Here is a 17,860-nt window from a genome sequence, read left to right on the forward strand (position 1 = left end):
TCACATTAATATTCCTTAAGCATCTTGGTAATAAAGTTTTAAAATGAGCAAAAATTATAAATTTATGGAAAAATTTATTTTAATATACAATATTAAATTAAACAAATAGTGGTCAATAAACCAATTTTTAGATTTTTGAAATTTGAATTTGAAAGGGGATGAAGAAAGGTAAGAAAAATTTTTAAACAATGATTGTAAATTTTCCCAAACCCGACTATAGTAAAAAAGATATTCAGTAGATCTGGGCTAGCAAATACTCTTCAGATAAATATTTAAAAACCATTTTCAGGGTTTTTTTAATATTGAAAGGAGTGCAAAGGTTTATGGCGGTGTGAAAATCATAAAAGATGATACGAGCGGATGAGAACAGAAAATATGTGAATGTAAGAGTTACAGTTAAGGAATCTATAAAAAGACTATATTTTAATTCAGCAAATTCTGAAACTAAATTATGAACTTTGTACCACATCCAGAAGCAGACATCAATTATGACCAAAATTACTTCCAATGAAGCACAAACAAAAATTTAGAAGCTACAGAAAACATTAAATTAAAGAGCTGGAAAGAATGTTAAACAAAAATTGGAATGGGTTAAGTTAAAATGTTTATTTTAAATACCATATTTTCATTGTATATTTTTCTTAGTAAGTTTTCTTTGTTTTATTATTGTATTTATATTTTAGATCTTTTTTCTTGCTTTTTTTTACTTGACATGATGCCCCACTAATTTTATTAAATTTGTTTATACATTCTGTGTGAATAGTATTTATACATTTGTCATTGTAGCCACTTTGTTAACCTTTTCTGTTTAATAAGTTGTAAATCCAAGTTCAGATTTTTTTAATGCATAGGTGTATATACGTGCTCTATGAGTGAGAATCATAGTAATATGTTCCTGCTTTCTGTGACCACAGATCATAAAAATTATGTCTATTATAATGTTATTTAATTTTTTTTTCTGATATATATTAGTTTTTATTTTTCAGTTAATCAGCTACATTTATAAAATAGGAAATTAATTATTACCTATAATTTCTAATTTACAGAAAAAAATATATATCGTCAAAAATATTCAGTTGATTGATCAGTATTATATACTGTGCTTGTGTACAACAGGATTGTAAAATATCATGTTACACCCTCTATGCACCAAATCCAAACTAGAATATTACGTACGCATTCAATTCCATGTGTTATTGTGTTTTCCCCAGTTTGGCATTTATATAGAAACCAGAAAAAAGACTTTATGCCATGTATTGTTGTATTATTGTGTTTATTCTAGTTTTGAATTTACATTTAAGTCATTACTGCTGAAATTGATAAACCCACATGTAAACAGTCTGAATATATAGAACATTTATTGTTAATATAAAAACAATTTAATCTCAAATATTTCTGATTTCCACAATTATGGTGTTATAAGATTAATGTCTTTACGATTAATAATTAATTAAATGATTTTTTGTTAAATCTATAGTTTGATTTATTAACATGTTGGGAGAACATGCTTTATATGTCATAACTAACCATTATGTAATGGTGAATCGTATAGAAATATTTTTTTTTTTACTAATTTTTATGTACTCATAACCATTTCATAAGTTATATTTGCTTTGTTAATCTGGTTTTTGTTCTTAGTACTCTGTCCATAATTCTGGCTGTACAATATGACAGCAATGTTTTAAATTACAAAAGTGGGAACACAGGCATACTAGTGTATTTTCACTAAATCTACAAAGCCTGGGTGCTGATAGTCAGCACAGGTAATATCTTGTATGATGTTTTGTTGTTATTATAATTTATGAGTGTGGTCATTGCTTTTTGATCTTCTGAAAATTTTTTTTTCCTTTATTCGATCAAAATTATTTTTATGTATATAATGAAATAATTATGTTCATTCAATACATAAGAGTGAGTTCGTTTTTGTCTGATTTTAATAAAATAGAATTAGTATCTATACTCTGGGTTTTTATGTTACACCATAAATCTTCTTTATTATACATTATGTAAAAAATTATTTATATGTAATAGTATTTTACTTTTAATTACTTTACTTTTATTATCATTAAATAGATTAAACATAAAAACATAAAGGAATGAATTAGAATTGTTTTATCAATATTGTTAAATCAGATGATAGTACTACTTATCAGTTAATTATTGAATTGTTAATTATGATCAATATTTTTATTACCAATGTCAATTCTGTCATCAAATTCATTATCTCTCTATCTATATTTACTGTAAACCAGTATTTTAAATTCTTATGTTTGGCTGTTGTTTTCAGTTTTAATTCATTCAACAGCAGAATGGCTGTTATTATTTCTTTTTACTTGACTCAACATTTCATGCATTTTTAGATGCAGTTTTTGTACCTCTAAATTATTCTTTCTGTGATAGGCACATTTTATTTCATGTTTGTATTCTGCAAATCCGAGTAAATTATTTGTTTTTTTTTTAATGCTTTGTCACTACTACCTTTAATTTCTAATCTTTACTTTTCTAGGTGTTATTTTTTTTAAATTAAACAAAATTTATTAAATTTTATACTGTATATGGTATTTCTAAGTTTAATATTTAATTAATGTTTTTTTTTTTTTTAATTCTAAAATCTAATAAAATTTAAACTGACATATATAATGAATTTATTACACTTTTATTTAACTATATTTTCTAAATCAATCAATTCATCTATGACGTAAAGTAAGATCTTACTGACTCATTATTATCTTAAAACATGTAACATGATTATACAGGTAACTCCATCATCAGTTCTTTTATAAAAAATAAATAATTTAAAAAATTACTTGAGTCAAGACATTCGCTGAAACTCACTTTATGTCGATAATACCTATTACAGAGTACACATGAGCTTTTCTAAGAATAACAGATAATACGTATTTCTACTTGCATCTTTAGGACCGATACGCATAAGGGGAACAGAGGCATGCAGTTCATCAGAAAACTTTGTAATCACTAAAGCACTGACATAAAAGCATTAAATTTTCAGTGTGAATTTGACTAATTTTGAATTACTATGCTTTTCTAATAGACTAATGGTCAGTGTAACATAAATCCACTGTTCCAGTGAGTCTTCATGAATATACCACCAACCACAGTTTTCTTGTTCTGAAATTTAAACAGGTGCTGAATCAGTACAATGTTTCAAAAAATTTGTAGATCTATGCTACAGTTCATATATATATATATATAGAAAAAACAGACTTGCTCTAACTGTGCACTTATATCACCCAGTTCCCCCGCTGTCAAATCCCTGATAGTCACTGACAAAAAAAAAAGAAGCTTATGTTCCATCAAATTAGCAAGTTGTAAAGTATATCTAATAGCAAGCAATCTTTTTACAATACTCTTGTGCATTAGTAAAATTAATTACCATATTTACATAAGTACAAACATCATGGTAACATTAAAAAGGAAATATAATTAATTTCATTAAAAATTAACCATTATTTATATTAACATAATTCAAGAGTAGAGGAGATAGTTTTGTATAAGTGTTACAACACATGGTTGTAGCAAGTCTGTTTTTGTAGTGAATAGAAAAAATCTGTTATAAGAAGAGTAAGTGGACTGAAATGAATATTTTAAAACCATTAGATAAAAAAAGAATACAGCAAAAAATGAATTCATTCAAGAAAAATAATATAATCACCAGTGAAGGGGATTGGGTTAACACCAGACGGATTGTCTTTTTCTCTATGAATTATCAATTCCATCAGTTGTTTTGAGTCATCCTCAGTTAAAAACAATTCTCTATCATGTAATTCTTTCAAATTTTCAAACAATATTTCCATTAAAAGATTATTTGAAGCATCTGAAGAACACTTAGTTTCCCACTGGTCAAATATTTCTGAAAAAAAAGTTACATAATGAAATGAGAAAATACAACTAAAGAAACAACTGTAAATAACATTACACTTTCTGTTGTTTAACCGCTCTACATCAGTAGAATCGTATTATAGTGTATGTGCTGTATTTGACATACCTGGGATATTCACAACCTGTCCTATACATTAGATACATATCCTGGGTTATGCTGGATATCCTGAAATACAAGGTAAATCAAATATAAATGGGATTTTTGTTCCTGAGCGTCTATGGTTTGTAGGACTGGGCCCGCGCTTCTAGTATGCTAAGATGGGGTCATTAGGAGTAGGGAGAGTCTGCCATTCCACACTCCCAACCAATTCATCAGTAACGCTCACAATGTTGGAGCAACAGGTGCACTCTTCCACTGCACGACGCATAATTATAAAATTTCTTGCTCGTGAAGGAGTTCAAGTGACGGAAATTTTTTGGAGATTGACTGCAGTTCCGGGACCAAATATAGTCAAGGACTCAGGTGTTTGCCTAGCATAAAGAGTTCAAGGAAGGATGCGAACAAGTGGAAAATCAGGAACATGATCACTGTCCTCAGACCAGCATTACAAATGAAAACAATTGTGCAGTTCGAGACAATCGACAGGTGAGAGTATCCGAAATTGCAGAACAGGTCAGAATAAGTTATGGAAGCTGTCATGCAATCATCACAAACGACCTTCAGTTCCACAAAGTGTGTGCCAGATGAGTCCCTCACCTTTTGACTGCAGATCAGAAGTTGAGATGTTTGGAGGTCTGTCAGAGGCTTACAACAACGTTTGCGAAAAAAGGTGATGCATTTTTGAGTCGGGTCGTCACGTGCAACGAAATGTAGGTCTAAACTACACTCTCCAGTTGAAACTAGGCAATATGGAGTGGCGGAGGCAGTCCCAGTGAAAGCCAAGACTTGACTGTCAGCTGGCAAGGTTCTTACAACTGTTTTTTTCGTCCAGCAAGGCATTTTGCTCACTGATTTTTTATATAAGCGATGCACAATCAATGTTGCTTACTACTGCCAGCTGTTGAATGAGGATGAGGGCTGTATACTGCTGCAAAAGATGAGACCAACCGATTTGAGAGGCCATCCTCCTCCACAACGCCAGGCCCATACTGCAGCTCTAACGGTCTCAAAACTAGAAGAAATGCACCGGACTCAACTTGGTCAACCTCCCTACAGCCCAGATCAATCGCCCTGCGATTTTCATTTGCTAGGGACACTTAAAGAAGCCCTAGGAGGGCAACGATTTGAAGACGATGTGGGTGTGGAGGGATTCATGCGCAATTGGCTCCTGACGCAACCAGCTTCATTCTATGATGCTGATAAAAAACCTTCCTTCTCGCTGGGAAAAATGTATTTCTAAAGTAGGAAACTATGTAGAAAAATAAATTATATTTGCCTTTTATTTTTCAATAAATAAAGTTTTTTTAAAAAATAAAATCCCGTTTATATTTGATTTACCCTTGTATTACAGGTTATCTGGAATCTTTTGAGATAAGCAGATGACCTGTTAATATCCTACATTCTCTTAAGAAAAAAGAGATATCAACAAATATCCTACAAATCCTAGGAAAATACAATGTTCAGGCAATTTATAGATTTGCACCTTAAAATCACAGTTTTGAAAAACAAATAGATCCTTTAAAACTAGATTTCTTGAACATTATAGAAATTACAAAAATAATAAATTTAGTTTATCTAATATGACAGACCATCTAATAAACAATAAACATTCTATTAAAGATATTAACACACACACTCATATATATATATATATATTAGAAATTAATAAAGATGACATAAAATTAAATATATTAGAAAAATATTACATATGTAAATACAAACAAAATTTCAATTTGATAAATCATCAGACCGTGTTTGAGGGAGACATCTTATAAAAACTGCAACAAATAGCAGCACTTGTGTAAATTAATACACAATTTTTAGTATTTTTATTATGCAATAAGGGAATTATTTCAATCATGAATGAGGTTGAGGGATCCCACGAAAGTACTTCCATGAAAAATTACAATATGTCTTACCTCAAAATTCTGTAGTAGGTGATTTATTTAAATGTAATTTAACAGTACAGAGGAATAATAAAAACCTTAAAAAGATTAATTTCAGTAAAATAATATATATATATATATATATATATATATATATATATTAACTTAGCAAAACCAATTCTTTTGTTATTGTATTTGTCCATATTCACCTCTGTACTAAAATCTCCAAGACAAAAGTATAGAAACCGTTTACCACCAAAAGTACAGAATTTAATAAAGCTTCTTACCTTATGATTATTATTTTTTAATAGCGCTTTCGAGGTTTTCCCTCATCAGTTAACTTTTCTTTTTTCTTTTTATCAAATCACACATTAAATTCAAATATTAGAATTATAACATATAAAAATATGTAGTCAGAATATTAAGAATTTTTTATTTTGTGGCTTATTTACTCTCGAGAGTAAATTCATAAAATAGATGGCACATAATTTTGCTTGACGTTTTTATTTTTACATTTTAATTTTAACTTAATTGATTAATCTTTATAATTTTAACCAATTTTTTATATTTTAAGTTTTTATTTCTTGTTTTGATTATAATTTTAAAAAATGTTTAATTTAAATAAAAGTTTTAAAAAATTTTTTATATAAGATTTTAAAGCATAAGTTAAATTTTATTTAAAGATTTTTAATAAAATTTAATTGGTTTAAAAATATGTTTTAACATAAAATTATAAGTGAATAAGTAGTATGTTGTTATGGATTGCAAATTTATGATTTTTTTTGTAATATATATATATATATATATACATAGATGTATGCAGCTGATGATGCGAATCAAGTTCAAGAAAGCACTTTTGTTTGTATAATAAAATAAGGTAAGTCATCCTATTTCAATTATTTTGTACTCAGGGTTGATCTATTAAATTTAAATTAATTTGTATTGGTACAGAGGAGTATGGTTATTAAAAGAATTGCTTTTAAAAAAAATATATATATACAATATTATATTATATATAACATTTTAAGGTTTTCTTTCAATTGGATAGTAAGCCAATTGCATGGGATAGTGTATTGCAAATTTATGATTTTTTTGTAATATTTATATACATACATGTATACAGCTGATGATGCGAATCAAGTTCAAGAAAGCACTTCTGTTTGTGTAATGAAATAAGGTAAGTCATCCTATTTCAATTATTTTGTACTCAGGGTTGATCTATTAAATATAAATTAATTTGTATTGGTACAGAGGAGTATGGTTATTAAAAGAATTGCTTTTAAAAATATATATATATATATAAATAACATTTTAAGGTTTTCTTTCAATTGGATAGTAAGCTAATTGCATGGGATAGTGCATCTGATCAGCATGATAAACATATTTTATTTTTATATTATATTATTTTAATATTTTTTTTACAAAAAAGAAAAACAGATACACTTTATAAATAATCACAAGCAATAAGGAAACCGTGAGGATGAAATGAGCACTTAGAAAAAAATACAAGGGCTGTCCAGAAAGTAACTTACGTTTTGAAATAAAAAAATGAAATTTTATTATTTACAAGGGACAATCTTAAACTATTTTTCTACATAGTCGCCATTTAGATTGAGCCACTTATCATAATGAGGAACAACCTTTTTCAATTCCTTCTCTCTAGAAATCTGCTGCCTTAGATTTTTGGCAACCATCTTGCACAAAACTTGTGATAACAAAGCTTCCCCTATACAATTTCATGCAGTAAACTTCATGAAATTTTGAGGAAATAGAAGCAAGAGTTCCGTAATCGTAATGTGTCTATTTTCACAAATTTTATTGTTGATTTTCACTGTCAGTTCATCTGTCACAAGGCTAGGTCAACCACTGCAGTCCTCATCATGAACGTTGGAGCAGCCATTTAATGCACCACTGCCTCACTCCACCTTCACTCATTATTACATCTCCATACATCTCACAAAGTTGCTGATGAATTTCAATTGATTTAAGGTTTTTTGCCAGTAAAAACCTAATCATTGAACGTACCTCACAACTCACAGGATTTTCTATTGAAGCGCACATTTCAATAATTCACAATGAACAAAGTAGAAAAATTACAGACCACACGCTACAACAGCTTGATGCGTATAGAAACGTTTTGACACCAAGATGGCAGTTCTATCGCCACCCATCTCCACGCTAGGCACAAACGTAAGCTACTTTCTGGATTGCCCTAGTAAGTTGAAAATTGCCAGGGTAAGATAACCACAGAATACTTTAACAATAACATTGACAAAATCTTTCTGTGGGATGACACAACATAAACTAACCTGACCAAAACCTGAGCTCTAACATCCAACATAAATTAACCTTTGCTCGAATAAGGACAATATAAAATATCATAGACATATGATGCATCAACACATCATCAGTCCCTTGACACAGTTCAGTATGACATGTCAAGAGTCATTAATGCTCAACATATTAAATAATTAATACAAACTTAAAACACACACATTTTTTATGTTATAATTTGTTTTTATATTTATAATTTATCTTGCATTGATTTTATCTATATAATTACTTTTATGTTTCGATCAAAATAAAGATTTATTTATTTATTCCTGGGATACTACCAGGACTGGATATTTTTATACCCTAAAGATGTCCTCATTATTTTGGAACTTATCAGAGACCATCCCAGGATATCCTGCTAGGAGACTCGCTGGCTATCCTAAGGATGTCCTTGTGTAATGTGGGCATTACTGAAACAGTTTAATTCTCATTTTTATTGCTTACAATTTTGATCTTTCTTTAGATTTTTTTTCATTCCTTTCAGCTTATAGTTTGCCTTTCCAACAACCATTGTTATGCCGATAAGCCAACAATTCAGTCAACAACAAGGTATTAAGCCATTAAAGGTGACAAATATCCAATGATATAAACCAAAACGTGAATTGTAATAATACAATCAAGACGAAATAATAAAAAGAAAGAAGTTGCAATTAAGAAACCATGAATATGGATCAAGTTGACTCTGTATTTAACAAATGTGGAAGAAGAATCAACCTTTAAAAATTAAATGTACAATTAGATGATCCTATTATTTATTGTTGTGAATAATATGGTTGCTATAGAATCATTCAACACTAAATGTATGTGAGCAGATAATAAACACTAATAAACAAATTACATTAATAAACATTTGCAGAACTTTCCACTTGAACCAATTAATTAATTACCTTGGATAAAGAGGGAGAATAAAAGCTGTGCTTGCTGACATTTTGGCAATATATTCAAAAGATTGTAAGCAAAAGGAATCTGTTGAATTCGTTCGTCTGCTAAGGCTACAGCATCTGGCCACTGTCTGCAAAATATAATTATCATATCAAGCATGGTAAAAAAAAAACATTAAAAGCAAGTAGAATTCATGATATACTAAAGCACACTTAATTGTTACCATATTTTTCCAAATAAATTCTCACTGCTTAATGCTCTTAAAAGTTTAGGTTACATTTTATAATCAAAGGTGAATATTATTACAATTTACTGCAACAAAATTTTATCAAAATTTATTAACAACAAAGCAGTAGTTTTTAATCCCTTGTTAACTACCACATTGTTGGTCAATTAATTCTCTTGATTAATAGATCAACACAAAGACTTAATACTAACAGTACAGCAATGACTCCTAATATTACACAAATAATAATATTAAACTACAGAGTGTTATTAAATTATAATTTTTCAAATTTTGTATTAAAAAAAAATTAAACATTACACATATACAATGTTCCAGGAAGTGTTGGCCAAACTACAAACTTTAATTACCCTAATTATAAAGGTAATAACACTTCCTCAAATTCCTATCTCTTCTTTTATATACTAGTTAAAAAAAAAGTGGGAAGGGGGAAAGACTAAATTTTTGTCCTGCTCTCTGAATCAAAGTTTGCCTTTCTTCATCTAATGTTAACACTAATATCTGGTTCTTGTACATATTGTAACTAACTTGACTTTTCCTATATTTCAGCCCAGTTTCTCATTAAATGTTAATTTTGTTTCACTCCTATTTTATCAAATGCCTTCTTCAGATCTGAAAATGCTATTTTTTTAAAGCTCTATCAAAAACAGACCTCAAAAAGACCTCCTTTAATATTATCATCATTTTTTTCCCCTCAAAAATCATATAACAATATTTACCTTTTGTTTCTTCTTCTTCTTCTCCTCCTTCAACCATATATACATCAGACATAGCGCCTTTCCAGTTTCACATAATTTCTTTCTGGGCTTTCACAAACTCTTCTTACTTCTGGCATTATTGAAAAGACTTTAATGAACTTTTGTTTATTGGCATTTTCTGAATATGTTTAACATATCTTTCTTTACATATATAAAATTTCTGAAGAAAAGTTTAATTTCTTCCTAACTCATCATCAAATGTCACTACTTCTGAAATTGATTTCTTAAAGTGCAACCTCTAAAAATTTCACTTTAGCCACTTATACTTCTTTAACTGTAATATCCTAATGTCCTGGACAATCAATAATAAGGACATTGTTGTTACACTGACATTTGAACCTTCATATCTCTCCTATTCCTTTTCTTTGATGTCCTACTTATAAAACCACATGCCATCTGAAATTTATTCATTCTCTTAATATTCTCCATATCTTCATACACAAGATTGGAATCAAAAAATGTTTAATTTGATACTCACTATCTAAAACTATTTTGGACTGAATCAGATCTTTACCTTAAAAAACCATCACTGTTGTTTTTTTGTCGACAAATTCTTGATGTACTCTTTAATAATCCTGTTTAGGCGAAATAATCTATGGAGGTCAGGCTCCAATTTTTAAATGATCTTCTACATACAGTAGAATAGTTAAGGAATCATGACCAAATTTTGTTTCTGCTGGAACCTGCAGTTTCCACTTATAGCAACATCTAAATATATGTTAAACAGCAAAGGTGAAAGGTTATATCCTTGATGTAATCTTTGGTTTATTAAAACTTCATCTGTTACTTAAGTCATTATTTTAATCGCAATCTTTGTCCCTCCATAAATACATTTTAATACTTGAATCGGATGCAGCAGGTAGTTTCTTTCTCATTATCTTCCGTAACTTATTGTGAGAAAGTATAACCCTCCACATTTAAGGAACTTTGAGTTAACACCATCCAGTTTACCAGCTTTTTGATTCTTTAAAGGCATCAAAGCAAGTTTTAACTAGCAAATAAATAAAAATATTTCTCTCTGTGGAACTATTTATATATACCTTCTTGTATCTCGATCTCATCCATGTATATCTTTTTTATCATTTTTAAAAATGTTCGCAATTAAAAAAAGTGTTAGCCATTTCTACTCCTTTAACTACAATATCTTAAGTATGCAAGATACCAGTACATCCTGTTGTCCTGTACATCCATATAGTAATAAGGGTATTGCTGTTACATCGTACATTTACATGTTTATAAAGAGAAAAATTTTTTTATATACAGTATTCTTTATAATTTTATACACTCTTTATACTCTGTGCAAAACTGTGAAAGCCTATTACCTCTTTCATTCTTTAATAGTTAGCCCAAACTATTTACAACTATTTCCCCATCTTGCACTTAAACTAAATCATTCTTTTTTTTAATTTATCCTTTCTAGCTTCTCAACTGCTAAAGAGGTGAATTTATGTTTATCTGAATCATTTTATCAGAGATATTTGTTTATCACAGTCTGTCAAACAACCTCAATTCTCATTTTTTTAAAGTGGTTCTTTTTGTTAATCAATGGAAAAAATGGCCATTACAAAGATATAAGTTGATTTTGTGCTGACTGACTGCAAGAAGGAACCGTTGTAAAGAAAGAAGTTAAGAGAGGTCATAATATCTTACTTTTCTTTGTGAAACAGACATAAAGTGACATAAATGTTACATCAAATATTTAGACACAAAAGGTTTAGTTAATTTAGGTGTCTAGAGAAATGGAACCCTCTAAAGATTCAATAAAGAAATATTTAAAAAAATATGTTTAATGATTTGTGGGTATGAAATACCAGTGCTAACTGTAGAAAGAGAAAATTAACAGAATAAATAGATTAATAGATTAAAAGAGCATTTCATCAGAAAATTATTTCAGGTCACAGTAGAAATATATAGATAAACATTTTTTTTGTTTATTGAAGGTTCTTATTTATCCACTCTTATATTTGTATTGATACTGGTATTAGTTATTGAACTCAAGTACTCATTTTCAAATGATTATTGCAAACTAATTCCCCATTTAATGTTTTTATTTATCAGTCATAATTTCTAGAAATTGATAATTAGTTTTTCATTTATTACATAAAAGTTTGAACAGTTTATTAAGTAAACAACTGTGATAAGATTTTTCTGAAATGGTTAAGTACAGAAAAACAAATAAAAAACCAATAAATTAATTGCTTAACAGTTTATATAAAATATTTATTGCACAAGTTATAAAATATAAAGTGCTGTTGTGATAACCATATCTGTTTTTGCATTGACAGTTAGATAAAATTTAAATTGTATTATTTGACAAAATTGTAATAATTGCTATGAATCGAGTCACAAAATATAATCTCTGTAATTCAGAGTAATCCATAACATTAATTTTCATTGCATCAACCATTTTGTTGTCACTTATCCAAGCGTTTCAATTTTTTGTTATTAGTATAATAACTTTCCAGATCTATGAACAAATTCTATTTCTTTTATTTTTTTGTCCTGCCTGCTTTTAAACGACAACTTTTTCCTTCGTTTATTTTTTACTGCATTTTAAGTTTGCAGATGGTAAACATTACAAACATTCAAGCGCACTAGTTTACAAATTAAACTTATATGTGTTAAAGCATTACTTATGTTAGATGAACTAATATAAGATACTGTTTTTTTTCCAAAAATGGCATTGCTATTCTCAATAATAGCAAACATCCTATTTCAGGCTTATTAGGAAAAATGAGGTGTGAAATGGTTCCTGTTACTTTCTTCATTCAGCCAAACATACTGTTCCATATCAGCATGCTCAGCTCTCTGAAATGCAGTCGATATTCAGGCCTACAAATTAAGACATTCAATCTTTTCACTATGGGGACTGAGGTATAGAGAACATCATTATTCTCATACAAAGCGATTCTGATTGTTGCCTCTTGTACCTCAGTTGCCTTACGTATGTCACAGCCGTAAAATGAGAACAGATTTCTATTGCCTGTAAAATGGAAAGGCAGCCCAAATAAACTATAAATTGAATAAAATAAACTACAAACAATATTTGACTAAATGGAATTTTTATTTCCTTGAAAAAATTACTATATTTGGTGCTTACGTAATGTTTACTTTCTGAATAAACTAAGAAAAATGTAATTGTTTTTTTAAACAACCTTTCAGAATCAAGTAGCAGCACCTTCTTCTACGGAGTTACTGGCAAAACTGGTGTTAAAGCAGGTCCCTCAAAAAAGTTATGAGAATTTTATGCATCTAATCAAATAATATATAACATCAATGTTGTGTTTTGACACTTAATAAGTTGCTTTTGTCAAATTTCACCTTTTATAATATAAAATGTTATATTAAGAATTATATGAAATACAATGTAATTAATGTATTTAATTTTAATTTATAAATAATACAAATGGATTATTTATAATTAGTTATATTTTTTAAAAATGAAGTTTTAAGCACAATTAAAACAACATATTAAATGAACAAATAAAACTATGGTTGAATATATTATTTGATTATATACTTAAAGGGGTTTTCCTAACCTTTTTTAAGACCAGTTCCATTAACAATAGCACTACCAGTAATTTTAGTAAGATGTTATTAATCACCATCGGAAGAAAAATCTCCATTATTTTGAAAGCTAGTTGTTTTACAATTTTTTATTAAATTTTTTAAATGATCTAAATGAACAACTTTTCTGTAATTCATTTTGTGTATTAGACTAACAAACACCAGCTGAAACTGCCAGTTACACTTTTAAAAAATAGGACAGTACTGTTGTTTTCAGATTATCAAACAAAATGCAATTATTTATACTAGTCTAGACCGATTTTCTCACAGATCAACAAGGCACTGACAAATTAACATATAAAACTATAATGAGAAAAGGAAACTCTGAGAAAATATTAATTACTAATTAGGATACACTTCCAAGCATAAATACAATACCCCACATAGACATCATAAGTAGAAAATTATCTAAAATTGTAACCACCTAACGTAAAGCAGGCTTATATAATCTGTAAATCCTGACACAAAAGTAATGTAATATAATCACAGACTCAAGATGTTTGCCAGCATTGTAATATAAAATCTCTGAATTGAATTATAAAACTTAAAAAAAAAAACTAATAGAGAGAATCTCCAAAAGCACAGTTCTGTAAGTTTAAAATGTGTCATCTTTAATTTCTTTAAAAAAAATACTGAGTCACATTTTTCAAGGTATTCAATGAATATAATGAGGAAAGATAATCTTTCATTAATAACTACTGATCTCTTGTGAGTGATGTTAGTCACTTAAATTAAAAATTTAATGTCACATTCTTGAATGAAACAACTTCACATTACACATGTGAAACTGTCATTCAGAAACAAATGTAAAAATTGACCCAAAAAGTTTATATCCAGCAACTATACAAAAATATTTACTTATCAAATTGTTACATGATGTAATTTGTAATACACACTGGTATAAATTTGCATAAAACTTACATTATTATAAGTACTTAAGATACAATTCTTTAAAAAGGACAGACATGAAGCATTAAGACACTTACCTGCCTGAAACTGTTGTATTAACCAAAAGCTTATAATCTAATGTTTTTTACCTCTCTCTCTCTCTCTCTCTCTCTTTTTCCTGTTTAGCCTCCGGTAACTACCGTTTAGATAATTCTTCAGAGGATGAATGAGGATGATATGTATGAGTGTAAATGAAGTGTAGTCTTGTACATTCTCAGTTCGACCATTCCTGAGATGTGTTGTTAATTGAAACCCAACCACCAAAGAACACCGGTATCCACAATCTAATATTCAAATCCGTGTAAAAATAACTGGCTTTACTAGGACTTGAACGCTGTAACTCTCAACTTTCCAAATCAGCTGATTTGGGAAGACACGTTAACCACTAGACCAACCCGATGGGTTAATGTTTTTTACCTTTTTTTCTTTTCCTGTTTGGCCTCCGGTAACTACCTTTCAGATAATTCTTCAGAGGATGAATGAGGATGATATGTATGAGTGTAAATGAAGTGTAGTCTTGTACATTCTCAGTTCGACCATTCCTGAGATGTGTGGTTAATTGAAACCCAACCACCAAAGAACACCGGTATCCACAATCAAGTATTCAAATCCGTGTAAAAATAACTGGCTTTACTAATGTGTTTTACCTGCATTCACATAACTTAACTAATATAAAAATGATAATGTAAAAACGCAGATTGTTGGACAAATGCCTAAGTACTACACATTCTAGTATTGACAGCTCATATTAAAAATATATATTTGACATGGGAAATGACTGTACAGAGATATTGCAGAGACATAACCGAATTTGTCTGTGTACACTTTAGTATGAGAGATGTGATATAATAATATACGATTTTTATGTTTTGTCTGGCACTACTATTACTGTTATCTATATGCAACATGATTCAACAGATTATCAATGAATAATCAAATAAAAATTAATTATGTAAAATACAAAACACATTTATGATCATATGAAACAACCACAATTTGAATTTAAAATTTTTAAAGATTAAAAATGAAGGAAATTTTCTGCTTTAGAGATTAATTTTCAACTTAAAAAATATACACATGTTAAAAGTAAAAATTTGGTTTATTAGTATAATTTGTACTGCATTTTATTTTACCAAAACTTTAGCAGTCAACCTACATCAGTGAAAATATAGCTTCCCGAGATAAATACCACTTCAGATGATAACACACAATTTTTAAGTTCTTTTAAGCTCTTTCAATTTTATTTTTATAGGATTGACAGTATTATTTATATTATTAAACCACATAATATTATATTATAAACAAGATAATATCTTATACATAATATATAATACATAAATAAATAAATATATTAATACAAAAATAATAAATATATAAATAATAAATATATTACACAAAATATCTTCGTATTATACACATGGAAAAAGCCAGGCAATACTACAAGGTATCAGATTATATCATGGTTAAGCAAAGATTTAGAAATAAACTCGTTGACTACAAGACTTACCCTGAAGCAAATATTGATAGCGACCATAATTTAGTGATAATGAAATGTAGATTGGGGTTTAAAAACCTGAAGAAAAGGTGTCAGATGAATCGGTGGAATTTACAGAAGCTTGATGAAGAGGAGGTAAAGAAGATTTTTTAGGAGGACATCGCAAGAGGTCTTAGTAAAAAAGATAAAGAAGAAAATGTAGAAGAAGAATGGGAGAATGTTAAAAACGAAATTCTTAAATCAGCAGAAGCGAACATAGGGCGGAACAAAGAGAACTGGTAGAAAACCTTGGATTTCAGACAATATATTGCAGCTGATGGATGAATGTAGAAAATATAAGAATGCTAGTGATGAAGAAAGTAAAAGGAACTGTAGACAATTAAGAAATGCCATAAACAGGAAGTGCAAACTAGCGAAAGAAGAGTGGATTAAAGAAAAGTGTTCAGAAGTGGAAAGAGAAATGAACATTGGTAAAATAGACGGAGCATACAGGAAAGTTAAGGAAATTTTTGGGGTACATAAATTAAGATCTAATAATATGTTAAACAAAGATGGTACACCGATTTATAATACGAAAGGCAAAGTCAATAGGTGGGTGGCAATGTATTGAAGAGTTATACGGAGGAAATGAATTAGGAAATGGTGTTGCAGAGGAAGAAGAGGAGGTCAAAGAGGACGAAAGGGGAGAAACAATACTGAGATCTGATTTTAGCATTAAAAGATTTAAATGGCAGAAAGGCTCCTGGAATAGACGGAATACCTGTAGAATTACTGCACAGTGCAGGTAAGAAAGCAATTGATAGATTATACAAACTGGTGTGTAATATTTATGAAAAAGGAGATGTTCCATCAGACTTCAAAAAGAGTGTTAAAATCATGGTACCAAAGAAAGCAGGAGCAGATAAATGTGAAGAATACAGAACAATTAGCTTAACTAGCCATTCATCAAAAATCTTAACTAGAATTCTGTACAGAAGAATTGAGAGGAGAGTGGAAGTGTTAGAAGAAGACCAATTTGGTTTCAGAAAAAGTATAGGAACAAGGGAAGCAATTTTAGGCCTCATATTAATAGTAGAAGGAAGATTAAAGAAAAACAAACCAACATACTTGGCGTTTATAGACCTAGAAAAGGCATTCAATAACGTAGACTGGATAAAATGTTAAGCATTTAAAAAAAATTAGGGTTCAAATACAGAGATAGAAGAATGATTGCTAACATTTAGTGGAACCAAACAACAACAGTAATAACTGAAGAACATAAGAAAGAAACCGTAATAAGAGAGGGAGACTTTTTAATCTTTACACAGAACTAGCAGTTAATGATGTTAAAGAACAATTTAGATCCGGAGTCACAGTACAAGGTGAAAAGATAAAGATGCTATGATTTGCTGATGATACAGTAATTCTAGCTGAGAGTAAAAAGGATTTAGAAGAAGAAACAATGAACGACATGAATGAAGTCCTACACAAGAACTACCGCATGAAAATAAACAAGAACAAAAAGAAAGTAATGAAATGTAGTAGAGATAATGAAGATGGACCACTGAATGTGAAAATAGGAAACGAAAAGATTATGGAGGTAGAAGAATTTTGTTATTTGGGAAGTAGAACTACTAAAGATGGACGAAGCAGGAGCAATATAAATTGCCAAACAGGACAGGCGAAATGAGCTTTCAGTCAGAAATATAATTTGTTTACATCAAAAATTAATTTAAATGTCAGGAAAAGATTTTTGAAAGTAATTTT

The 17,860-nt window shown here is 29.2% G+C and overlaps 1 protein-coding gene across 2 annotated transcripts in view; it reads right to left on the reverse strand.

Moving 5' to 3' along the window:
- The window catches only part of LOC142323459 (KICSTOR complex protein SZT2-like), a 342,875-nt gene that overhangs the window by 196,113 nt on the left and 128,902 nt on the right, over positions 1 to 17,860 (reverse strand). For both annotated transcript variants that reach the window (XM_075363101.1, XM_075363100.1), the window contains exons 21-22: positions 9,108 to 9,232; positions 3,674 to 3,871 (exon numbers count right to left, since the gene is read on the reverse strand). In XM_075363101.1, coding sequence (XP_075219216.1) covers positions 3,674 to 3,871; positions 9,108 to 9,232 — 323 coding nt within the window. The remainder of the gene's footprint in view (positions 1 to 3,673; positions 3,872 to 9,107; positions 9,233 to 17,860) is intronic.

The sequence above is a fragment of the Lycorma delicatula genome, chromosome 4 (assembly GCF_047948215.1).
Source record: "Lycorma delicatula isolate Av1 chromosome 4, ASM4794821v1, whole genome shotgun sequence".
Classification (NCBI taxonomy): domain Eukaryota; kingdom Metazoa; phylum Arthropoda; class Insecta; order Hemiptera; family Fulgoridae; genus Lycorma; species Lycorma delicatula.